Source organism: Hibiscus syriacus, unplaced genomic scaffold (assembly GCF_006381635.1).
Source record: "Hibiscus syriacus cultivar Baekdansim isolate YM2019G1 unplaced genomic scaffold, ASM638163v2 tig00111398_pilon, whole genome shotgun sequence".
Taxonomy (NCBI): domain Eukaryota; kingdom Viridiplantae; phylum Streptophyta; class Magnoliopsida; order Malvales; family Malvaceae; genus Hibiscus; species Hibiscus syriacus.
This window is the reverse complement of record NW_024063081.1, coordinates 2,522,244-2,549,149: the sequence shown is the minus strand read 5'-3', so window position 1 is coordinate 2,549,149 and position 26,906 is coordinate 2,522,244. Positions and strand designations below refer to the sequence as shown.

The window sequence follows — 26,906 nt, the reverse complement described above, 5'->3', positions numbered from 1 at the left end:
GGTCCTCTACTTATCATCGATAGGGGTGCTTAATGAGTTGAGCTACTCGAACTCAATACAATCAAAAATCGATCAAAGATCGACTCTAGTTGACTCGATTCGAATTTGAGTTCGACTCGAAACCTTAACAAGTTGATTCAAATAAGGTCCAACTCGACTCGATAAGTCCGAAAGCAGTTTATTAATTATTTTTAGTAGTTACATAAAAATTAATTACTGATTTAATAATAGATAATAAGAAAGATATTAAATTACTAATAAATTAATTACTCGACTCAATAACCATGCTTTAAATGGTTGACAAACTCTTTAAACGAAATCTTGGTTTTAGTGACAACATTTATTGTCTCGAACCCAAATTATTGTATGAATGGAAATTGGAATCAATAACATTAAACCCCACATGTTAGGGTTGGTCAAAAATTAAGGTCATGCTTTCAATGTTTTGGCAAGCTCTAAAAGATTAGGATGCCCAAAACGAACCCTTGCCAGTAATGCATGTGAAGAGTCAAAATTGCTTAAAAACGAACACTTGATTTGGACTTATTAATGACATTTTCTATTTAAGCTCTCTTGGAACCCACACCACTATAAATGTTTTTTTATAACACATATATACCTTGTAGACATAATTGCTAAAACTTAAGACCTCTAAGAAAAATAACACTATTTTTTACCTTTGATGACCCTCAGTAGGTTCCACCGCCAAAAATATTTGCATAAGAATAACAGTCATATTCATGAATCATAACTGAAAATTTAAATTTTAAAAATATATAAAATTAAAAATAATTAAATTAAAACATAACGACTAAACTCAATTTATGGCATTTCAATTCCACTCAATTTATGGATTGCATCGATCCAGTCGTGCGATCTGTGCAGAAATTTGAGGTTGTCTCTAATTTGGAACCAGTCAGACTAGCTGCCGGGTATAGTATGAGTCTAACAATGGAAAAACTGCAATTCCTCAAAAGGTTGAATATGCAGAACAGTCGAAGTCGAGTTAGTTTTGACATACCCGAATAAGCAGTGCCGATCATCTCAGCAGAATGTCTAGCTTTGTTAAAGAACAAAAATATGACCAAATGTGGAGCCTATTGTGAAAGTACAACTGTTGATTTGAGGAAATCCAATCGGTGTTTGGTAAGATTAATCTTCTCTTCTGCTTCTGCTGCTTTTTCCTGAACCCCACGGACAATATCCTCGGGAGCTTTCTCTATGAACTGCAAAGAACACATATTGTAGAGATTTTAAGAAGCATATAAGAAATTGCAGGCATCAATAAGAATAGGAAAATTCGAAGCTTGTTCGAAACCAGGTCATCAGCTGACATACCCTATGAAGACTTGTGTGAGTAAAAAGTAAACCATCAACTTTCATAGCAATTTTGAACATGATCAATGCCAGTTCTCATGATACGGCTTCAAAGACCAAATTAAAGTGCACCAAACATTTCAAATGCTTTAGCACATATACTTTCACAAATTTGACAAAATCCTAATTTGATTTCGAAAAGACGAGGACTTGAGCTTCTCCCTAAAGTCAATTCTATCAAGGTTTCTGGGTACGTGCTCCCACAAAAGTCAACACACGATAAACAAAATGCCATAATAAACATGTTCGGGAATTCTCTAAAAGAAACTCTTACTACTTCAACAAAATGATGTTTTATAAGTTCCGTGCCCTTATGTTATCCTTATTTGGTACATTCAGCAATATTTGAGAAGCTTAAGCACAGTGGTCAATGAGTTTTAAGTCACTACGTCTTACTCGTAACAGATGCATTAACCACATGCTTTGTTATTCTATCACATCGATGCCAAAGGTACTGCATAATATCAATGCATCTACAACAATGACCAAATAGAAGTTCATACTTTAGGGGAGCCGAGGCGAGCTTTTAGTCCCTCATACTCTGTTTGCATCTTTGAGAGGCGTTTGGTAAGGCGTTCAACTTCAGCAGAAATATCAACCATATCAGCAAGGGGAAGATATGCCTCTAGTCCTTCACTTGCAACAAGGTGAACTGATTGTTTTGCATCCTCTGCAAGTATAAATAAATTTTGATACCCGGCTTTTCATGTATCAAAAAAGAGTCGACCAATAGCAAGTACTATTAGGTGAAATGAACATGCAAAACATTTCTTTGTCCTAAGACCAAAAGATATATGGTTCAAAGTAAACATACCTGGAGGAGAATCAGTGAAATGAATACTGCCTATATCTAGCTTGGATAAGAGAGCCAAAACCTCCTTCTCTTCCTGCATCAAGAGGATACAACCTATCAAACCAAACTCTTGGGTCCCTGACGAAATCGATTCTCATTAGATCTCGTCTCTTCAATTGTGGCTTTGATTTAGTTTAAATGGTTGCAGGTGTTGGTTTTCTTTTGTGTTATGTTCTTTTGCGTTGTTTTTTATCCTATTGCTGGAGGTGCAACTTACAAATAAGGTGATTGTCAATTGTGGTTTTTAGTTGAGGATGTGAGAGTTTAAGGTGTTTGTTGTAATGGTGTATAGCACCATAGGAGGATATTCAGTGTTTTTTTATGTATTGGGTATTATTATTAATAAACTATGAGGTACTCTTGTCTTCCTTCCAATGTTCGTTAACATACTTAGTATGTGAACGAATACGAGGGGAGTTTTTAACGAGACCTCCAACTTCTATCCAAAAAAAAACATTTATTTGCAGACATGCTAATCAAATGGATAAGACACTGGCATTGCTCATTAAGCCATTCCTTTTGCCACCTAACTTGACAACAGCCAGAGGTAGTTTGGTTGCAAGTATATGCTATGCATTGAAAGATGGCTCAAACAAGAAAAGAAACAAAACAATGCCATTTATTTTTCTTTATAGCTAATAAGATAATCTCTAAAGAAAGAAACTATACTTACAGATATATACTGAATGACTTCTTCACTGCCAACAATAGAAGCAGATATACGCTTTGCTGGCTCAACAGAGTACTCAGCTCTAGCATTCCGGATTGCTCGAGTCTAGCACATAAGTTATCAGAAATTAGCGATTGCTTTCTTTAGTACTTATGACTAGAAGAATATCCAGAATGGAGTCTAGGGAAATGTGAAGGGGAAAAGAACACATCTATATACTCACCAGAGCTTGTAAATTTTCAAATCTTTTTACCAAATTAGTATTCCTGGGAAGAGAAGTTTGAGGCCAAGCAGATATTATAAGAGCTTCTGTCCGATTGGGAAGTGCCTGCAGATAATAAAAACAAAAAGACAATTCTACAGAAGCAAGAATTATGTGGAAGTTGAACCCATATAAAACCTTAGGGACTGCAAAATACAGTAAACTATAGAAAAAAATTATTTCTTGTTTGAGGCACTATTCATGTCTTATTCATAGGAGTGTTCAAAGTTCGGTTTTAACCGAATTAACTGACCGAACCGAAGTTTTTTTCAGTTAATTTTAAGTTCGACCGGTTAACGGTTAATGATTTTTTCAAACTTCGGATATCGGTTAATTCAATTCGAAATCGGTTAACAAACCAAATTAACCGGAATTATTAAATATTTAATATATTATATATATTATTTATATATTACTTAGCCTTAGGAGTATTTAAACTTCGGTTTTAACCAAATGATCCGAAAATATTAAATATTTAATATATATTATTTATAAATTTTGGTTAACCGACCGAATTAACCGAACTTTGCTCTGTTCGGTTAAAAATTTTCAACTAAATTTCGGTTCGATTAACGGTTAAAAGGGAAAAAAATGTTTAATGAATTTAGGTAGTTATGTTCGGTCGGTTAATTGAACACCCCTACTTATTCACACAAGTGCACGCGTGCAATCAGATGTGCACATTAAAATCTACACTTGAAAAGGTGCAGTACATGCTTTGTGATAAGGAAGAATGGGGAAGAGGTTCCTATGACCTGTAAGTGTTAATAGAAATGTATTCCACAAAATTTTATCCAAACTTAATATTAACATGAATGGACACGTTCAAGAAGACAGCAAACTAAATTAGTCTGAATTAGGAAAAATTACTAACAAAAACATAGTAAAACACAATGAATCCCACACCTGCCACAATTCCTCAGTTACGAACGGCATGAATGGATGTAATAATTTTAGTATATTCTCGAAAACGTAGAGTAGAACAGCCTGTGCTACTAAAGCAACTGAATCATCTCCAGAGTGGTAAAGGCGAGCTTTACTGGCTTCAATATACCTATGGAAACAAGAAAACATAAATCTCGAGCATGGGATACAGATATAAAAAACCAATCACACAACACTAAAATAACACTACAGTTAATCAAAGTAAAAACTATACCATAGTACCACAACATTTTGCCAAAATATACAAAACATGACAGGTATTTCATGCATGCGTCATCAGCACACAATGATCCAACTTACAATAGAATTCTTATACTGATACCCATAAATAACACATATGATCCACCAATTGAATTTTACCCCTTTACCCTTAGGAAAAAAGGGCATTATGTGCTATATAACAAAAGCATAAACTTTGTGTGTTTTCAGCATTCACATCAGAACAAAGGGCATACATTTTGGTTTCAATGAGCTGTGAATGGCATAAGATCTAGACCTTAATGGCATATAACAATCGAACATAGTTCTGTTAGTGGAAAGCTGATCATAAAAACATTCAACGTACCAGTCAGCAAAATCACCCCAAAAGAAATCATATATTTCTCTCCCAACATCCCCAAAGAAAGATTTGTTGTAACTCTCAGTGACATCATCAATAAGCATATGCAGTTTTGAGACCTGAAAAATGAAAAACAATACTCAAGTAACTTCTCAGTCTCATTCAGAAAAGGGATAATCAGGTATGAATGAATGTAGCTGACTTGGTTCAAGTATACAAAAAAAGAATGATGGAAGCAAAACCACCATAGTATTATTTTCTTACCACCCAACATTCTGGAAGAGGAAGCTTTAGAAGATACTCCTCCGTATTAAACTGAAAAAGAAATAATACTTTTCAGTTCACAATAGGATGCCGCCCATCTTCTTAGGAAATGGCCATTGTGATGGTGTCGAAAGAAAAAAATAACTTACACGGTATGTGATAATGATAGACCGTTGATAGAACAACCAACAAATACAATAAATGTTCCACCTCTCCAATAATTAGAAATAATATATATACACTTATTCTGATTTTGCAAGAAATGATATGGTATCAAGTGCATACAGTTGTTCCAATACAAGGATAAACATGTGATCTAATCAATCTCACTGATCGGACTACAGAGAAACAAACCTTATGATCCTGTATATTCTGCCAACCAGCAACATTACCCCGACTAGGCAGACTGTACAGCACAAACTTGCCAGCATTCCATAATTTATTCGTGAAGGCCTTGTTTGCTGTTAGCCTTTCAGTAGATAAATTCAGATCCTAGAGAGAATTCAAGAAGCATACTGTTATAAGAGAAACATCCACATGTAGAAACAGTGGCGAACATTCTACGACACAATTTTTCATTATTGAATTACCAACATGTTGCTTGGAGTAAAAAACAAACCTGACCAGCAGTTCCTAATGCCAGAGTGAATCGCAATGCATCAGTGCCAAAGTCCTTGATAGTATCAATTGGATCAATAACATTGCCTAGAGTTTTAGACATTTTACGCCCCTGAAAAAAGCTTACATGTTAGGCAGATATTTTCTTGAGCCTTGTGAGTGATGGAACTTATGTCATGTTCTAAGGAAAACAAACTGTAAGGACAAAAATATAGATACAGCAATACGTTTCCCCTTCTTTGCTCTGTTTCTGCACCCACCCACCCCACCCACATTTTTTACTTTTTTTCTATTTCAGGTTAAAAATACCAATCAGTCATATGAAGGCCACTAATTTCCAATGGACAAATCTACATTGTTCATGTCCATTTTGAAACCCAATATGAGACCCTTGGTAACATTTACAATAAAAGAAATCAGGAGAGAAGAGAAAAAGGAAAGAAATAGGGGACAGGGGTTGATATGATCAAATTTATATTTATCAGAAGGCAATTACTTTCCCCCATAGGATAGATATGAACTATGAAGATATGATGGTTTAATTTTTTTTATATCACTTGAATATCAAAAGCTCTCATATAGACAAACTACCATGGGCAACTTGAGAAAATATGCAGATGGAGATTTGTTGAGATGCTTATGTCTGATATGTATGATAATCCTTTTCCTCTCAAGAAGAATAGTAAGAGTTTTGCTATTCTAAAAGGGGAAGGTTTTTTTGTCATGAGTGAGAAAGTCAGAGAGAGAGTGAGCGAGGAGCTGGAAGGTTTTGAGTCTTCTGGCAGTGGTAGAGCGGTGCCTGGAGGAGGATCGTGGGTAGTATTCGTAGACAATCTTAGTAGGAGAGTGCATAGAAGTGTATTATGGGATCGTTTTAGCCGTCATGGCAAGGTGATTAAGATGTTCATTCCGTTGGTTAATAGGAGACCAAACTATAAGGATAAGACGTTTGCTTTTGTGACTTTTGCAAGTAAGGAGGATTTGCTTAATGCAAAGAATAAGATGAACAACGTCTTGGTTGATGGGAGGAGAATATTGGTGTCGACTGCAAAATACCAGAGGAGTAGCTTGTCGTTGAACTTGAAACGCAATAATGTTGCGGAGCCTGGAGTTGTAGGGGTGGAGGTATCGAAAAGGAATAGCTCATCATACCAAGCAGTTAATGTTGGGAAGAGGGAGTTGTGGAACAAGTTTCATGATGGTAGATCATATAGGGATACGGTAGTGGGTTTGAGAAAAGTTGAGGGCCAACAAGTTAGTAGTTTTGGAGATAAGAGGGTGATGAAAAAGCCTTTGAAAGTCTTTATTCCATTAGAGGAAAGGTCTTGGCTGAGATCATCATTAACTGGTATTTGTAAAGCGATTTATGAAGTTGATTTTGTGCAGAGGTCATTAAGAAATGAGGGAATCAATGTCGAGGTGGTAAGGTGGGGATTTGCGAAAAATGCATGTCTGATAGTATTTAAGTCAGTGGAGGAGAAAGATGCAGCGGTGGAAGACAAATGGGAGGCATTGTCTTTCTGGTTTGATAGGTTGGAGCCTGTTATGGAAGAGAAGGGTGTTCCTTTACCTTATTGTGCAGTATCCATGATTGGTGTTCCTTTAAATTGCTGGTCAGTTTCATTCTTTTCTAGTTTGGCAGCGAGATGGGGCAAGTTAGTGAAGATTCAGGAACAAACAATTCAAAGAGTGGATTGCAGGGTGGCTTATATGTTGTTAAGAGTGGAGAGCCCGTTCGATATTCCGTCCCAGGAAATCATCAATACATATGGAAGATAATTTATTATTAAGATTAAGGTGGAAGGCGGTGAAGATTTCTTTCCTGAGCTTGAAGATGGGGTAGAAGAAGATGGCTCTGTGGAAGGACCAGTTGATCCTGGGGAAGAGACTTCATCGAAAGGGAGCAAAGGGGATGATCGAGGAGGTCTGCAAGGGCAGTTGAATATTCAGACGTTGTCAGACTCTCTGAATAGAATAGAAGCATGGGCTCAGGGTGCTTCTCATGGGGATGACACGCTGAACGATGGAAATTTGAAAAATAACGTGGAAGTCAATAATATTTTAGGTGCTGACCCTTGTGCTGAGGGGACAGTACTAGGTGAGGTTAAAAGTCAGCAGAAAGTGTCAAGAGTTTCTTCTGTTGAGAGAAAAAGGGTGTTCAGCGTGGAAGATGAGATCTCAGGGCAAGATAAAGTTGTCAAAGTCTTTGGGCTTAATTCTAAAATGGGTAGGTTAGAGGTGTTTGGGACTGAGCAGGAAAGTCCAAGATCATTTAGAAATGGGAAGAAGTCTGCAGATTTAAAAAATTTAACACAAGCAGAATCTGATCTGCAGTATGGGTCTTTTTCACCCGGCCAGCGGCGTCCTTTGGATAATGAGAGGTTTGTTAGGGAGTCTTTTTCTCCTGCCTAAAAAAATTCCCTGCTGAGCATGCTGAGAATTTAAATGGGGTCGAGCTTAAAAGTCATTATCTGGTCCAATCACCTTCTGAAGCATTTGAGGAGAATAGTCGTAACATGGTAGAAGAGGAGAATGAAGGCATTCAGGAAATTAAGGTTTTTAATATGGGTGACCAAGGGATTAAGCTTAAGAAGGAAAACAACAAAATAAAGGAGAAGAGTTATAGGAGATGGAGATTGGGATATCAGGTATCTAAAGGCTTGTTAATAAGAAAAACATCCGAAGGATTAAGGGGTAGTGGACGTTTTTCTAGAGTGTACAGAAGGTCTAAAACAAGACGAGTCTGGTTGTGTTCAGAAAATAGTCATAAGCCCAATCAAAACAGGTTCGTCTTTCATAATTATAAGCAATTTTCATCAAGTCCAGGGGAAAGGGGTCAGGACAAGGAAATCATCGGTTCTGCTCATGTTCATAACACTTTTATGGTTCCTTTTATTAGAAGCAATTTTCCAGAAAGTGTGGTGTCAGATCCTTTTATTGCTTCAGGGAATCGTAGAAAGTATAGAATGAAAAGAAGAGGTTTAATCACAGAAGCTTTGGACAATGTAGAAGTCTCAACTGTTTACTCTCGTTCCTTTTCCAAAGTTCTAGAGGAAGCAATGGCTACATGGGAAGTCTGTCAGAGTTTAGGCATTTCTTTTAAGGAAGGGAGGGAGGTTTTTATTGAAAAAATTAAAAAGCTGGAGAAAGGTTCAGGGGAGGTAAGTGAAGCCGGTTAGTTGGCCAGTTTCTGCTTCTCGTAGGTTTGGTTTTCAAGTGTATACGTTGGATTGCAATATTATTTCGTGGAATGTTAGGGGCCTAGGGAGAAAGGAAAAAATTAGAGCGGTGTCGAGACTTGTAAATAAGAACAAACCGGTCATATTGCTTTTACAGGAGACAACATTGAATAAATGTCAGAAGGGGCTTAGAAGGAAATTAGGAGGAAATCAGCTGAAGGGAGAAAGTTTCCAGCCAGCGGAGGGGACAGCTGGAGGACTGCTGTGTTTGTGGAATGAGAACGCATATGAGGTTAGCAGGGTGTATAATCAAAGCAGATTTCAGGCGTTATCAGGGAAGTTCAAGGTGTCTAATATGGAGTGCGTTATTATTAACGTGTACAGTCCTTCAGTAGAGGAAAAAAAGGAGGAGTTTTTTAGGCAACTGTTGAGTTATGTTCATTCTGTTAATTTGCTAGTTTGCATCGGGGGAGATTTTAATGCTTATCTCGACCAAGAGGAGAAGATTGGTGCCTCACAAAATTGGCATTCAGTGGGTCTACTAAGGAATTTCCTGCAACAATCTAATTTAATAGATCTTCCTTTGGTAGGTGGCACTTTCACTTGGGGTAATAATAGAGAGAATACTACTTGGGTAAGACTAGATCATTTCTTATTGAGTAGCAGTTTCTTAAGTTGCTTTCCTAAGATTGTCCAGAAAATGCTTCCTAAATCACTCTTTGATCACAATCCGGTGCTATTGGTAGAAGATGGGAAAAACTGGGGCCCTAAATCTTTTCGTTTTTTTAATTATATACTGGAGGAAGATGGTTTTGTAGATATGGTTCATAATGTGATGACAGATCGGGTTAAAGATAGAGGGGGAAGAGGAATTTACAGTTTATTACAAGGAACTAAAAAACGTGTCAAGGAGTGGTCAATCAGAAATAAACAGGGGATTTCAGAAGCTATCACAGGGTTGGAGAGCAAAATAAATGATTTGGAAGTTAAGGCGCAAGGCAATGGGCTTTCTACATATGACTGCGAACAGCTCCTGACATCCAGAAAGGAGCTATGGAAAATGCATAGGATTGAAGAAAGTATTTGGTTCCAAAGGTCGAGGGCGAAATGGATCAAAGATGGTGACAGAAACACTAGGTTCTTCCACCTATGTGCTGTAAACAGAAAATGATTCAACACCATTTCAGCATTGAAAGTGGATGGGGAGGAGGTGAAAGATCCCGATCAGATTAAAGCTTATGTCTCCTATAATTTCAAAGATTATTTAGAGGTGGAGGACTGGAATTTGAATTTTGCAGAATTGAGAGTAGATCAAAGGAATAGTCTGGAGGTTAAGTTTTCAGAGGAGGAAGTAAGGGAGGCTATTTTCTCTTCGGACAACTCTAAAGCTCCCGGTCCCGATGGTTTTACAATGGGTTTTTTCAAGAAATTCTGGCCGACTCTGAAGGTGCAAATAATGAAGTTTATGGATGATTTTTATTGCGGGAGAAAATGGGATCATGGGGTTAATCATGCGTTTATTTCTCTGATCCTAAAGAAAATCAATCTGGAATTCATTGAAGATTATAGACCTATAAGTCTCGTTGGCAGTCTCTATAAAATCATCTCCAAAGTTTTATCGAGGAGACTAGTTTCAGCGATTAAAGATATTGTGAGCCCTTGCCAGTTTGCATTTATTCCGGGGAGACAACTTTTAAATTGTGCTTTTCTTGCAAACGAAGGCATAGACTATTGGAGGAAGCAAGGGCAGAAGGGGGTAGTTTTCAAAGCTGATTTTTAGAGAGCTAATGACTCGGTTGAATGGCCAATTATCTTTAGATTAATGAGAGTCATGGGCTTTGGCTAGATATGGGTTTCCTAGATAAAATATTGCCTCTCCACGGCATCTATCTCGGTGTTAGTGAATGGCTCTCCAACTGAGGAGTTCTCGATGGGTAAAGGGTTGAGACAAGGATTTAGTTTGTCTCATCTTTTGTTTTATATAGTGGGGGAACTTCTTAATCGTATGCTAATGAAAGCGGCTGACTTGGGACTCTTTCAGGGGTTTGCTATTGGAAGATCGGATTCCTTTAATTTAACTCACTTACAGTTTGCTAACGATCTGATTTTGTTTTGCCGTGATTCACCTACTTATATTCTCAATATTAAGAGTCTTGAGGATCTTTAGCCTAATGACTGGGCTTCATTTGAATTTATCTAAGAGCAATTTGTATGGCATCAATGTGGAAGACGACTTATTAAATGAATGGGCAACGAAGGCTGGTTGTGTCGTGGGTGTTCTGCCCACAGTGTATTTAAGTTTACCTTTAGGTGCAAAGAGAAATTCAGAGGTTCTTTGGGAGCCGATCATCCAAAGTTTTAATAAAAAATTGTCCGGTTGGAAAGCTTCCACACTGTCTATGGCGGGCAAATTGGCGTTGATAAAATCAGTACTATCCTCTATGCCGATTTTCTTCCTCTCTATTTTTAGAATTCCGAGTAAGATTTATAGGAAGCTAAATTCTTTAATGGCCAACTTTCTGTGAGGGGAAGGATCATCGAAAAGTCGAATTCACTGGGTGAATTGGAAAAGGGTATGTCAACCTTTCGAGGAGGGAGGTTTGGGAATCTTGGATCTGAATTTTGCAAACAGAGTGCTGCTAGGTAAATGGGTATGGAAGTTCGCAAATGAAAAAGACACCCTTTGGAAGAATTTGATTTGCAATAAACATAATGTGAGTAATTTGTCCCTAGCTATCAGTAAGGTAGTCTCTCCTTCGGACTCATGGATTTGGAAAGGTATTACGAAAAATTACTTGGAAGATGATGCAATAGGACAAGGATTGCGATCTCACTCTAAGATTCAAGTAGGCAATGGCAAGTCTATTGTATTCTGGCACGATGTTTGGATAAACGAGGATTCTTTAAAGAATTAATTTCCAAGGATTTATGTTCTTTCTAATAACAAGTGGGGAAAAGTTTCAGAGTTTGGTTGTCTTCTGAGCAATAGATGGGTCTGGAACATTCAAACGAGAAGGAATTTATGTGATTGGGAACTGGATTACTGGATTCAATTAATGTCATTGCTAGAGAATATTGTTCTGTCTGATTCGGTGGATGATTTTCTGTCTTGGTCGGGGAAGGGAGATGGACTGTTCTCCGCTAAAGCATGTATGTTGACTCTATCTACCAATTCAGGGGTATGATTAATTGGAACAGGTTCGTTTGGTCAGGATTGGCTCCTCCAAGAGTCGAAACTTTTCTGTGGCAGGTCTCACATCAAAGATTGGCGGTTAGAACGGAGTTGAAAAGAAGAGGTGTTACATTGCAGGATATCTCTTGTCCGTTTTGTTCAAAGCAGGAAGAAACAGTTCAGCATCTTTTCATCTCGTGCTCGGTTGCAGGGGACTTATGGAGCAGTTTTTTGAGGTTATGGGAAATCTCGTCAGTCTTTTACCTAAAGATCCACTTTCTTTGTTGTGTTCTTGGTCTGACATGAGACAAAAATCTAAAATATGGAGTTTTATACCGGGAGTTGTTCTATGGTCATTATGGAAGGCTAGAAACTCGGTGGTTTTTGATAATTGGAAACTGGACAGTTCTACTCTTTTCTTCATTTGCAGATTTAGATTGGCTAAATGGTTTCTGGCTAAGCACCCGAATGTCATTATCCAGGTAGACTCCCTTGTGGGGGACCCTACTCTTGCAGACAAGCATCAAACTACGGTCCCCAAAAGGATGAAGGTTCAGGGTTAGCTTCCTCCACCATTACATTTTTTTAAAGTTAACGTTGATGGGACAGTCAGTGGGGACGGGCTGTTGGGGGGAATTGGGGGCATTTTAAGAGATTCGAAAAGTAAAATTCTAGGGTCTTTTTCGAATGTTGTTGGTCCATGTCCTCCTCCACTCGCTGAGCTGAAAGCCATTGAGAAAGGCATTGATTTCTGTAGGAATTATAGAAATGAGTTGTCAATCCCTTAAGTTAAGAGATTCTGTAATTATTTTATGTTTTTCAATCCCTTATTTCAAGGGATTACATCTCCTAGGATTAGTTTCCTTTCTTAGAGCTTCCTAGTTTAGAGGCATAATTTGTATATAAATATGTAATATGTTCTACTGAATGTACACAAGAATAAAAATAACAGACTTGTCTGTTTTCTATAGTCTGTTTTCTACACAGTTTGTTTTCTATATGGTATCAGGTTAGAGCGATCAATCCGATTTCCGCTTCTCTTTAAATCAATTCCTATTCAACTCTATTTTTTTTATGGCTAATCTGGATCCCTCAGCATCCGAAATCACTTCCCAGACCAGCCCCTCTCAATCTGATTTTCAGATTTCAAATTTCAAATTTTCAAAGCAACAGAGGAAAAATCGCCTTTGGTGTGAACATTGTAAGAAGTCAGGCCATATGATAGATCAATGTTGGAAGCTGCACGGAAAACCAGCCGATTGGCAGCCCACACGGTCCAGGTTTCAAAAGGAGCCTCATATTGCCTCTCAAGATGATTCCTCAAGCAGTTTTAGCAAGAAACAGATAGAGGAATTGCAGCAGATTTTGAGCAGTATGACAGCCAAGCCTACAAATGTGACTTATACTACTACTGATGGAAATAATCCATATGCTTCCTCGGTACAATGGATAATAGACTCGGGTGCATCAGATCATATGACAGGAAATATTGATCTCTTGGAGGAATATAGTGAAAGCAGCTTACCAGCTTCTATCAAAATAGCAGATGGCTCTCTCACTACAGTCAAAGGGAGTGGTTCTGTTACATTAAACAAAAATCTACTACTTCATAATGTCCTCTATGTTCCTAGACTTGCATACAATCTGTTGTCAGTCAGCAAATTAATTAAAGATTTTGGTTGTAATGTTGTGTTTGGTACTGGTGGTTGCATTTTTCAGGCACAGGGCTCGAAGAGGGTGATTTTCAGTGCTAAGCTGGGCAAAGGATTGTACACCCTTGGAGGTAAAGCATCTCATAATCATGCCTTATCCAGTGCTCTTAGGAAACCAATTTTATCTTTTGATCTCAATACCAATAAAATTATGTTATGGCACTCTAGATTAGGTCATCCTAATTTTTTCTATCTTTCCAAAATGTTACCAAACTTATTCATTAATAAAGATCCATCTTTGTTTTCCTGTGAAATTTGTCAAATGGCCAAACACACCAGAAAACCATATATTCCAGCCAAATTTGAACCAACAACACCTTTTTCCATCATCCATAATGACATTTGGGGCCCTTCTCCTGTCAAAAGTATTTCTGGGTATAAGTGGTTTGTGTCTTTTATAGATGATTACTCTAGGACAACATGGGTTTTCTTAATGAGAGAAAAATCTGAGGTTGAGTCTCTCTTTAAAAGTTTTTATCAAAAAGTTGAAACCCAATTTGACACAAAAATCAAAATTCTAAGGGAGTGACAATGGGAGTGAGTATTTGAATAAAACCCTTGGGTATTTCTTTAAGGAAAAAGGCATTGTTCACCTTACTTCTTGTGTCAACACACCTCAACAAAACGGGGTAGCATAAAAGAAAAATAGACATCTTCTAGAGGTTATTAGGTCTCTTATGTTTGCTGCTAATGCTCCTAAGTATCTTTGGGGGGAAGCTCTTCTTACAGCCACTTACCTCATCAATAGAATGCCAAGTAAGACCTTAGATTTCAAAATTCCTACTAAGGTTCTGTTTCAGTTGTATCCCCATTTTAAACATTTAAACTCAAGTCTTTCTCCTCGGGTGTTTGGGTGTACAGCCTTTGTTCATATCCACAACAAAGGGAAATTAGATCCTAGGTCCATAAAGTGTGTGTTCTTGGGCTATTCTTCGAGTCAGAAGGGTTACAAGTGTTACTCACCTTCCACAAAAAAGACTTATGTCTCCTTTGATGTTACATTTTTTGAAAACCAACCTTATTTTTCAGGAACAAAAATTCAGGGGGAGAGTTACAAGGAATTTCAGCCAGTTCAAACCGATATTTCTTTACAGCCTATTAGTTACAAGGAATTTCAACCTGTTCAAACCGATATTTCTTTACAGCCTATCCTTTCCTTACCTATTACTGTCTCTCCAAAGCCGGCTAGCACTGTCCCAGTTCCTAGGGAGGGTGATGGGAATAACCTAAATAACTCTGATGAATTACCTTTCTCCTTATCTCAGCACTCTAGTCCGTGCAAAACACCTTCCACCACTACCAAAAATGCACCTAACAATGACCCTGAAACCATAACTCCCCAACCGAAACAACTCAGTGTTTACTCAAGAAAAAGGAAAGATGTTGCTGAAGAAATCAATCAGCCTAGCATTTGCCAAGAACCAGATTCGGATCCTGTTGCAACTGAAACAGAAGGTAATGATGGTTACCAAGAGGCTACTACTGTTGATCTTGATGACTTTCCTATTGCTATTAGGAAAGGGGTAAGAAAATACACTGCTCATCCCATAAATAAGTATGTTGCATATGGGAAATTACAGTCTAATTTCAGGGCCTTCACTGCCAGCATTAACATTATGAAAATCCCAAGAAATGTGACAGAAGCATTTCAATCTCCTGAGTGGAAAAAGGCTGTGGAAGAAGAGATAAAAGCGTTGCAAAAGAATAAGACATGGAGTTTGACAGATTTGCCAAAAGGGAAGAGAGCTGTTGGATGCAGGTGGATATTCACAGTCAAATATCATTCGGATGAGAGTGTGGAAAGATACAAGGCAAGACTGGTTGCTAAAAGTTTTTCTCAGTCCTATGGCATCGACTACCAGGAGACTTTTGCACCGGTTGCAAAATTGAATACCATAAGAATATTGTTATCAGTAGCTGTTAACATGGACTGGAAATTGCATCAGCTAGACATAAAGAATGCTTTTCTGAATGGGAACCTTGAAGAGGTATACATGGAGGTCCCCCCGGATTAGAAGGAAAGGTCACTAAGAAAACTGTGTGCAAGCTCAATAAATCCTTATATGGCTTAAAACAGTCTCCCAGGGCTTGGTTTGATCGATTTGCTAAGGCTATGACACAGAATGGTTTCAAACAAAGCCAAGCGGATCACACATTATTCAGAAAAATTACACCAAGTGGTAAGATAACCCTCCTAATTGTCTATGTAGATATGATTATAACTGGCAGTGATATAGAAGAAATAGAAAAGCTAAAGATGAATCTTGCAAAGGAGTTTGAAACCAAGGATTTAGGGAGTATGAGATATTTCCTGGGTATGGAAGTTGCAAGGTCCGAGGAATGGCTGGTCATAAACCAGCGTAAGTATGTTTTGGATCTTCTTGCAGAAACTGGGATGCTCGACTGCAAACCAGTTGAAACTCCAATAGAGCCAGGCTTGAAATTTTGCAAGGAAAGGACTAGAAATCCAGTAAACAAGGAAACCTACCAAAGGTTAGTTGGGAAGTTAATCTACCTTTCACTGACCAGGCCTGACATTGCATACTCAGTGAGCATTGTCAGCCAACATATGAGTGATCCTCGAGAAGAACATTTGGAAGTTGTTAACAGAATTTTAAGGTTCTTGAAATTTACCCCAGGAGCTGGACTTATATTTAGAAAAAATCAAGACAGAACAGTGAAGGTTTATACGGATGCAACCTGGGGAGGTGAATTAACTGATAGAAGGTCAGTTAGTGGCTACTGTACCTATGTTTGGGGTAATTTGGTGACTTGGAGAAGTAAGAAACAAGTTGTTGTCTCTCGAAGTAGTGCTGAGTCAGAGTTTAGAGCAATGGCTCTCGGAATATGTGAAGGAATGTGGATTAAAAGACTGCTCACATAACTGGACTTAGATGACAAGAAGAATTTTGAGATTTTTAGGGACAGTCAATCAGCTATGAGTATAGCAAAAAACCCAGTGCAGCATGATAGAACGAAACACATTGAGATAGACAGACATTTTATTTACGAGAAGGTCAACAATGGAGTTGCAAAACTGTAGTATATTCCGACGAAGAAACAGCTGGCAGATATCTTTACCAAAGACCTTCCACGAGTGACTTTTGAGGAGATGTCATTCAAACTGGGTATATACAACATATATACACCAGTTTGAGGGGGAGTGTAGGAATTATAGAAATGAGTTGTCAATCCCTTAAGTTAAGAGATTTTGTAATTATTTTATGTTTTTCAATCCCTTATTTCAAGGGATTACATCTCCTAGGATTAGTTTCCTTTCTTAGAGCTTCCTAGTTTAGAGGCATAATTTGTATATAAATATGTAATATGTTCTACTGAATGTACACAAGAATAAAAATAACAGACTTGTCTGTTTTCTACACAGTCTGTTTTCTACAATTTCTTTCTCTCGTCGGAGTGGGCGATGAAGGGAAGGTTAATAATAGAGAGTGATTGTAAATCAACAATGGATTGGATTTTGGTTCCGACTTCATCTCCTCCTTTTCTTAGTTCGATGATTGAGAAAATTGTTTCGCTAGTCTCGGATAGGGAGATTATTGTTAGACACATCCCGAGGAGCTGCAATTGTGAGGTTGATACTCTGGCTAAACAGGGGATTGGATGATTAATTTTGTTGCTTTAGAGGTTTTTCAGTAGGTTTTTGGTGGCCTATTGATGTTTTGGGGATGAGATAGTTTTGTTGTTTAAGGGTAGTCAGGTCGTTTTGGTGTTTTTGATTTTCTGTTTTTGTAATACTTAAGGTTCTATTAAGTATGTCTTCTGGTTGTATCTTATGTACTTTGCCTATGATTAATAAAATCCTAAGGCACTCTTTTCCTCCTTCCGCTGATTAAGGAGCTTTCCTAAAAGCTCCATTAATCAAGAAGGGGGGTTTTAATGAGGCCTGAAATTCTTATAAAAAAAAAAGAAAATATGCAGATGTAAAGGAACACAACTTGAGAAAACATTTTGGACTTTAAAATGTATACCTAAGTAATAGCCTAATTCAGACATTCTACTTACTTGTGAATCCCGGATTAGGCCATGGAGATATACATAAGAAAATGGAACAGTTCCTGTGAATTCAATTCCCATCATGACCATTCTTGCAACCCAAAAGAATAATATATCATGCCTGCCCAAAGTGAAAAAGTGTTAATGCCAACAGCCAAAACATATAGAAGAAATCAAATGGAAATTCCTGAAACCATGTATGCAATAAAGCCATCTAATTTCTTATTGAATAATGTAATAGAAGCACTGTGTTACTGAAAGAATAGGGTACGGCATCCAAGTAACAAGAGTTAAACGAAGATGCTCATACCCAGTTTCAAGCATTGTTGTTGGATAAAACCTTTTAAAATCCTCTGCCGACTCATCTGGCCACCCAAGAGTACTGAAAGGCCATAAAGAACTGAAAAAGTAGCAGCAGTTCATGTATAGTCAAAATATATAACATTTGCCACACAAACAAAGATTGATGTGTGCAGACAAGTTTCATTTCCAGAGCATGGGGGGACCTTATCGAAAAACCAACCTTGAGAACCAAGTGTCAAGAACATCTGGATCCTGATAAATTTCTACATCTTTTCCATATTTATCACGAGCCTTCATAAGAGCATCCTCGGCACTCCTAGCAACTATATATTCCTCTTCACAATCTTTTCCAACAATGTACCAAACAGGTATGCGATGTCCCCACCATAGCTGTCTGCTTATGCACCAATCCTTGATATTTGTCAGCCAATGATTATAAATCTGTAATCAAAATGATCAGATGTAAGTGAAGGCAGATACTCCCCTACAGAAGTATCCTTAAGTAAAATAACGATGAACAAGAAGACAGGTCCCGCATGACAGGCATTTGTCGAGGGCTGTTGCACATGAAGAATGACTAAATGTGGCCCATCCTCTCAGCAAGGAAGGAGAGCTAACTAGATGGAGACTGGAGAATGACAAATGGTATCATCGTTGGATAAGTGTGTGTCCTAACTGGGTACATCCATGTTTCCCCAAATTTTCCTAGTGTTCAGAAGTTCATACCTTTTTTCCGTATCCGCTTAAACATGTTGACATGAGCACAAAATGCAGGTATTTTAGGAAAGAAGGAAAAGGAAGTTATGCTTTTCATCATACCTTCTCAAATCTTTCAGGAATAATGGTCAATTCTCTCTTTTCAACCGCATGAAGAGCCTTTTCAGCTAAGGGCTCCATCGTTACAAACCACTGCTTGCTTACAAGAGGCTCTATTATCTAATAGAAGAACCAAACATGGGGAAAATATGAGAAAGAATTACCGAGTGTAATTATCAACACCTTACCTTCAAAAACAAAAGAACATGACTAAATGAAATATCCACACCTCTCCGCCACGCTGAGATCTTGGCACTCGTAAAGTGTGGGGTTCCTTTTTCACAGCTAAGTCAGTCTCCACAAGATCAGACCACAATTTCTTCCGTGCCTCAAACCGATCAAGGCCACTAAAATTTAAGAGCCACCAGCATAAATTAGGAAAAGATAAAAAGTCGACTTTAATTTACCATTTGTTCAGAAAGTCCTAACAAATATTACCAGTACAGTCCCGCAACCTCATTTAGTGTCCCATCCTTGTTCATAACATTAAGAATGGGAAGACCAAGTTTTCTAGCCAGAAGATAATCATTATGATCATGTCCAGGACTTATCTTCAGCACACCAGTCCCAAAGTCTTTATCAACATACTGCCACAATTGACATAATCAACAATGCAGAAGTGAGATTGTTAACCTGAACTTCATTTATTTAATGGACACAATTGCGACATTTTCCACCTCCACTAACCCCACTAAGTGGGTCAAGCAAACCATTAATTCTTATACTAGAGATAAAACCCACAATGGAGAAGCCTGCAGATTATACAATGAATAATATGCGTCCAAATTTTGGATCACAATGTCAACACGATGCCAAATGCAACTTTAGGCAAGACAAATATCCCACAGCTTGCCAAAGGCAATGCATCCCAATTTCTTACTACTATGAACAATGAAGATTGAGGAAGTCATGGACATGGATGGATATCTGATACTCCAAATTGCATTTCACCCTTTACAAATCAAATGGTATAATTTTATTATGCTAAGGCAATCAACTTTCAGAAGTGTTAGCTCCTATGCTTCTCCAACTCATCATTTTTCTTGAGGTATCCAATATCACACACCCATATTTAATGCACATTCGAACACGAGTAAGAGAATATGACCCTTCAAGGAACCACCAAATACATGGAAAAAGAATTAAGAAACCAAATGAATTTTTATGCATCTGGAAATCAGAACTGGCAGTGATGATGTTTGAAAGTATTCAAGCTTAAAGAAGACCTAAATCTAACTTTGCAACACCAGATCATAAATTCATTGTTAATTTAGGTTCTTACAAAGAAAGGTGCTACATAAATATGAACGACTCCCTACAAACAAATTGCTAAGGTAATAAATATTTATGAAACAGACTGATTCTAGGTTCAGGTCTTGGGTTCTCTGCACTTACTGATTGTGCCCACCCTATATAAAAATTTTACGTTGTTAATATATATGTGTGTCCACCCTCAAAATTATTTTTGGATCTACCACTGGTTCTCTGGCTAATCAACCTAGACATACTATACTTAACACCCACCCCCCCAAAAAATAAAAAAACCACAGACCAAACAAGAACAATTCAACACACTTATGTGCTTTAAAATTGTATTTAAATTCCTTTCAAATGCATTCCTACCATTTCAAGTGACAAACTGTAAGGAAAATTAGCATTATTACATTGACGCATTGATGCAGAATGTAACAATATTTAAGAAAAAGAGTAACAAGTGCATTTTACCTTATCAGAGATAATAGGAACATGACGACCATAAGTCATAGGAACAATTGCCATTTTACCAACATATTTGGAATAACGCTCATCCTGAACAAAAGTGATGTGTCAATCATACAAGGACATAGAGTTGTGAAGTTATAACTTAATGTGCAAGTTTTGCTGGCTACGTGTAGGCCACAGCCTTATGACATCCCAATTCAAACAAAAGTGATGTGCCAATCATACAAGGACATGGGGTTATGAAGTTATAACTTAATGTGAAAGTTTTTCTGGCTACATGTAGGCCACATCCTAATTCAAACAAAATTTGAAGGCAGTCAAAGTTCTGGGTTTATTGCAACGAAGACAGGACACTTGATATAAGAAAGAGCATCTTTCATGTTGCATCCAAAGGTTCATTAATGGAATTGTTCTATGTTGTATTGCTCAAGTTAACCTTACTATTTAAAAAAAAATCTTTTTCCACATTAACCAATCACTGGTGCCTTTATCCGTGATGCATGCAATATAATGTACAGGGAAAAAATGAAAAGGATAAAAAGAAAGGTGATATACCTGAGGATTCACAGCAATCGCTACATCACCAAACAAAGTTTCAGGCCGTGTGGTTGCTATTGTTAAGAAATCACTCCTATATAGAAAAAAAATATTTAAATATCAGTCACAACACATGGCAATACTAAAAAGGTAGATGCAAGATGATCTATTTGAGGACATATTTTCATATTAAATGAAAGTATATATGAATTTTTATATTACAATCAAAATCAGAATAACAAAAGTATAGAATAAGGAGATTCCCTACCACTTAGTCACCAAATTTAACACTCCAATAAGAGTAAAAATTTTCAAGCTCTCAAGGTTACATGGCATTCCCTGCCTTCGCTCCATCCTATATCTTTTAACTATGGCAATTATAAATCAAGTTGTCTTACTTTTTTTTCTCCTTTGATTTACTTAAGTCCATTCATGCTCACAGAAAAAGTAAAGCAAACTAATAAACAAACACCTAATAAAGCTAAATACCTTGAACCTCCAGCAACGCGATATTTGATATGATAGAGGGAACCAGGCTCTTCAGAATATTCTACTTCCTAATGAAACATTGAAAAGACAAAGTTGAATGTTAAACAATGTAAAACGAAGTTCAGAAAAGTGAAGCAATATACCCATGAAAACAAACATCCATACCAAGTCTGAAACAGCAGTCTGTAACTTTGGAGACCAGTTAACCATGTAAGATCCTAAAAGAAAATATCAGATCAGTTAAGCTAGATTATTTAGAGTACTATGTGCAACGAACAATAAAAAAATCAGAAAAAATCTGCGCTGAGTTTGGGCTGATCTTGTTCCCAGATCAAGTGTTTGGGGGTTCATCCCAGGAGCCGTTATGTGGTCGATTTGGAAAATGAGAAACGATATTGTTTTTAATAATGGGAAATTGGATTGTGCTCTGTTATCTTTTCTCTCGAGGTACAGAGTGGCAGCATGGTTTTCTTCGAAATTTCCAAAACTGATGGTCTCATTTGATAGCCTTGTGGGGGATCTTGCGTTAGCTGATCGTGTGATGTGCTCTGAAAAGAGGTCTTCAAAGGTAGTTAGTTGGTCTCCACCTCCTCCCGGTTTTGTTAAAGCGAATGTAGACGGTGCTATGGACAAGTGGTGGTCAAAGGGCGGCATTGGTGGGATGATTCGAGATGAGAAAGGAGTGTTGCTGGGTTCGTTCTCTGAAAGTATTGGATCCGGACCTCCTATTATGGCAGAATTGATGGTTGTGAAGAGAGGATTGAATTTGTTTCTGGATTTGGGGATGTCGACAAACCGAAGGCTTATTTTGGAATCCGATAGTGAGGTGGCAGTGGATTGGATAAAAAATCCAGCTAGCTCCACCCCGATGTTCCTATCCTTAGTCAAAGATATCGCATAGATTGTGGTTGATAAAAGTGTTATTGTACGTCATGTGGTGAGAGCAGCTAATTGGGAAGCGGATAAATTCGCCGAACTAGGGATTGGTTAAGTGGAGGGGATTTATTTATGTTGTTTTGTTTTCTTGGGATTAGTTGACAGCTTTGGTCATTGTGTAAGTTTGTTCCAGGCTGAGTTATTTAGGAGGTAGTTTTGTGTAGGGTAATAACATATGCATAATTGTAGTGCATCTTTGCACAGTGTTGAGTGCTGCCAAGGGTACTTGGTGGTAGTGTGTTCTTATTGTACTTGGTTCTTATGCGATAAAATTTCTAAGGCACTCTTTTCCTCCTTCCAATGTTCGTTAAGTCTTTGTTGGTTGACGGATATGAAGGGGTTTTTTAATGAGGCCTTCCTTTTTATAAAAAAAAAAACAAAAATATGATAATTTCTTTTAGCTTTTAGAAGGGAAAGATAATATTTACATTCTTTTCTTTTCCCTACTATAGACTGCTAAAGCAAAGGAGGAAGAATAGAATATTATGATCAAATGTTGAAATAAGGTTAACATAAACATGTTAATATCAGTTAGCAAAGTGCAACATGGTAGTAATCAATGGAATTTTGGCATATACCTTGATAAATTAATCCTTTCTCGTGAAGTCTAACAAAAGCCTCAATAACAGCTCCTGCAATAGGAATGCAAGGTTCAGGATACTTGAACTTACCCTATTGATATTTTAACAAATGTAAGTGCCTGATTATCACTTTATAATTATCACTACTATTATTATCATCATCATGCATACAACATAAAGATGCAAATGATTAACAAGTAAAACAGGTCAAGGATTGTAACTTTACACATAATTTAAAAGACTTTGAAGACTAGCTAGATCACTTTTACTAGATAGAAAACTGATCTTACGACTTAGCTGCTCATCAAGGGTGAAACATTCTCTAGTCCAGTCACAAGAAGCCCCAAGTTTTTTAATCTGATTAGTAATTGTCCCACCATACCTTAAAAGTAAATAAAAATTAAAATCAGCAATAAGAAAAATAAATAAAAATATACAGAACAAAGTATTACCAATACCAATGCAACCTGAAGAATCAAATATACCGGAAATAAGGCAATGGGTGAAAGTAATAAAAACTTCATATGTATCCCTATTTGAAGGGAGAAGCGATAGAATTCATTTAGTTGTATAGGCCCATCCCCCCTTTTTGTCCAAAACAACAAAATACCATAGATGATATGTACAGAGTAACAGATTCAATATCAGCAAAGAACAGCAGGGAAAACCAAGTATTCAAATAATTTAAGGGAAGACATACTTCTCTTTCCACTCCCAAACTCGTTTTGCAAATTCTTCTCTACCCAGTTCTACCCTTTTTATTCCTTCAGAAGTCAACATTCTTTCCACAACCAACTGGGAAAAGAAAAATAAAATAGCTTCAATTATACTCATTTTCTTCATGGAACATAATGTATAATGAGGGCATAATACAAATCAACATTGAAAATGAAAACATTATATTTATAAAGAGGATTAAAAATAATATGACCATAAAGACCATCTTATACCAGAAACATTACACAAGTTAAATCTGAAGGTGGTTTAATTAGATTATTAGACTATTCCAATATGTCCTCTTTTTTTTCTCTTTCTAGGTTAGGAATTGGATGAATAGAAATCATGGCCATCAAGAGACTAACCTGTGTTGCAATACCAGCATGATCAGTTCCAGGAAGCCAAAGTGTTGGTCTTCCCCTCATGCGATGGTACCTAACCATGATATCCTAAAAATGACCAACAAAGGAGAATAATAAATAAGTAAATAAATAAATATGCATTACAAGACCAATAGCAAAGCCAATAAAATTTAAAATAATTTCAATGTCTAAAAAGTAAAGGTTAGAATCTATTGGAACTAGAAGGATCCTTTTATCTTTATATCTCATCCTCCTCCACATCTTCACCTTGACCAATTGCAATTAAAAGAGTGATCTTTTTCACAATTCACAATGAAAACATTTTTCTGAGGGTAAGGAGTTACATTGACCAGTGTAGGTTCAAATACATTGAAATAAAATAAAATCATGCTATATGAAACATCTTTCGAAGTTGAGATGCAACGGTTTCCTACTTAATTATCTACACTCTCAAGTCATAAATAAATTCAGAAAACCACAATGAATCCTGTGTCAATAATGCCTGACAGTGCCAATGGAATAAGTAATAAAACTAAGTCCTTTCTGGAGCATTTTAAAATCATTTTCACAACCTCAAGAGTCACAAACATTGCATGTCCCATATGCAGAGCGCCAGTAACATTAGGAGGTGGCATTGATATGACAAATGGATCGCCTCCCCGGTCAAATTTCGGTCTGAAATAACCTTGAGACTGCCACCTGAGATCCAAGAGTTCCATAAATACTCTCCACAGAAATATATGTAAACAAAGTTTGCTGCAAGTAATGAACATATAACCATATCCAAATACCAAAACTGGTGAATGCACACATTCAGCAGCAAAGCAAGCAAGCTTTCTAACAGCCAATTCAAAACAGTTGCTAAAAGCAGCATTTATAGACACACAATCTTCCCATAATAAAATATATAAGTCTAAGCTTACAAACATACATAATTGCAGGACTTGCATAAATGAAATATTTAAGATCAATATTTGGTCAAAATTTTAATGCGAAAAAACGTGATCTAATGTTATGCTACTTATGTCAACAGGAAAAAAAAATCAAGCAAGCAGCTAAGGGTGTTCCTCATTATTATGGAGATAACAACTAAAGTAAGAAAGTATTATATATATATATATTGGATGGGAACCACTTACACAGCTGTAAAACAAAATTAGTTTTACACAATTGCATAACTTTTACATGATTTACATTTGTTTAAGCTGAGAGTTATATTCCATATTCCATTCATGTAGATCATTATATATATGTATATATATTGGAAGGAATCCACTTACACGAGTGTAAACCTAAATTGGTTTCACACACTTGCATAGTTTTATATGATTTATATTTGTTTAAGCTGAGAGTCATATATCATACTTGTTCATTTATATCATGCATGTTGAGTTTTGAGTAAATCAAAATTATCAAACTATTTGTTCAATACAAAAAGCTTTCAACATTTTAAAACAAAGTCTCGACTGACAGTGACATGATACAAATATCAGGCCAATCCTAAATTTTAAGTGTACTACAAGTACAATTCATATTGTCAAATCTAACAATCAGTTTGTTATATTATTAATCATATAAAAGTATGTAAAACTAATTTATTTTTAAACTACCGTAAATGGATGTAGAGGTGGAATACTGGCAAGGACACGTGCGCGCACACACACAAAAAAAAACTAAAGCACTATACAAACATGACACAAATAAAGGAACTATGTTCTCTCTCTCTCTCTCCACACACACACACACACACAAGTATAACATGTGTGCCCGGCACATATGTGGCAATGGAAAAAAAAATGAGCATTTTGTTTCGGGCATATAACCACATCTAACACTCATCTCAAGTCTAGGAAACATTGATATATTAACTAAAATAGCCTCTCCCCTTACATTATACATTCATTCACTTTCGTTTTAACTTCACTAAATCAAAACTTTTTATTTGGTATAAGATGTGTAGCAAACAACATGAAAACCTCAACATTCGATTAGAAAGAGTACTTAATAAAAATAGATAAAATAAATAGCAAACTATCACATTTAAGCAATAAATACCAATTGTATATTCGGTCCTCTGAAGTGAAATCAAACGACTTTGCCAACTCTGGAGAAGTGAAAATGCCATTCTCTGATGCAGCAACTGGAAATGCAACAGGAAATTAAACTCATACGCCCTCTAAAATGGCAGCACTAAAGATTTTAGAAAGAATTATCCCCTAATTGGCTAATTTCTTTCATTAATACCGCTGAGCTACTACTTTTATCACTTCACATAATTAAATTATCTTTAATTGAGAGGTAAACAATTAACTAATATGCAACAAACGCCGAACATGATTTTACCCATTTAAAAAGTAAAAAAGGCATTCCTTCGTTAAGAAAAATTCCTCATATCCAGATTTTCACAGATAAGACTTCTAAGTTCATTTTCTCAGGCTGAATTTTTCTAAGAAGACAAATAGGAATTAATTCGAGCAAATATACTATTCATCCTCCACTTCTCAGCAACCAGACAGTATAAGAATAGAGAGAGAAAATAAAGTGAAGAAAGACTTTAGCTTGAATTTATTGATTTACCAGTAAAGCTCCGGCGCTTTATGGAGGTGGAACGAGAGTGAGAAAGAGGGAAGCAAAAACGACTGCGTTTGGAGAAGAAAAGAGGGTTAAGATTGTAAGCAGAGCGTGAAGATAAAAGAAAAGGATGAGAGACGGCCATTTGGTGGAGACTCATCTTCTCAGAGAATTATAGAATTTCCTCTCTCTTTTTTCTTTTAAATGGTGGCGGGTTTTAGTTTTAGCTTTCTGATAAAATGAGGGG

At 36.9% G+C, this 26,906-nt stretch overlaps 1 protein-coding gene across 3 annotated transcripts; it reads right to left on the bottom strand.

The window, feature by feature from the left end:
• Positions 1-967: 967 nt before the first annotated feature.
• On the bottom strand, positions 968-26,906 carry LOC120161230 (valine--tRNA ligase, chloroplastic/mitochondrial 2-like). Of its 3 annotated transcripts, XM_039171495.1 has the most exons (27): positions 26,666-26,906; positions 26,144-26,228; positions 24,661-24,787; positions 24,092-24,175; positions 23,710-23,804; positions 23,300-23,391; positions 23,007-23,060; positions 21,658-21,710; positions 21,493-21,560; positions 21,022-21,097; positions 20,470-20,553; positions 19,183-19,331; positions 18,974-19,091; positions 18,748-18,864; positions 18,149-18,369; positions 17,936-18,025; positions 17,635-17,746; positions 5,550-5,660; positions 5,285-5,422; positions 4,931-4,981; positions 4,673-4,785; positions 4,069-4,216; positions 3,124-3,228; positions 2,904-3,005; positions 2,192-2,264; positions 1,881-2,047; positions 968-1,226 (listed from the first exon to the last, which is right to left on the bottom strand). In XM_039171495.1, exons 1-27 carry the CDS (start codon positions 26,817-26,819, stop codon positions 1,098-1,100), a joined length of 2,916 nt encoding a protein of 971 aa, XP_039027426.1. In that variant the 5' UTR covers positions 26,820-26,906; the 3' UTR covers positions 968-1,097. The 3 variants fall into 3 exon arrangements, with proteins under 3 accessions (XP_039027426.1, XP_039027427.1, XP_039027428.1); XM_039171496.1 differs by lacking the exon at positions 26,144-26,228 and having other exon boundaries at positions 969-1,226; positions 26,666-26,803; XM_039171497.1 differs by lacking the exons at positions 24,661-24,787; positions 26,144-26,228; positions 26,666-26,906 and having other exon boundaries at positions 969-1,226; positions 23,308-23,391; positions 24,092-24,137.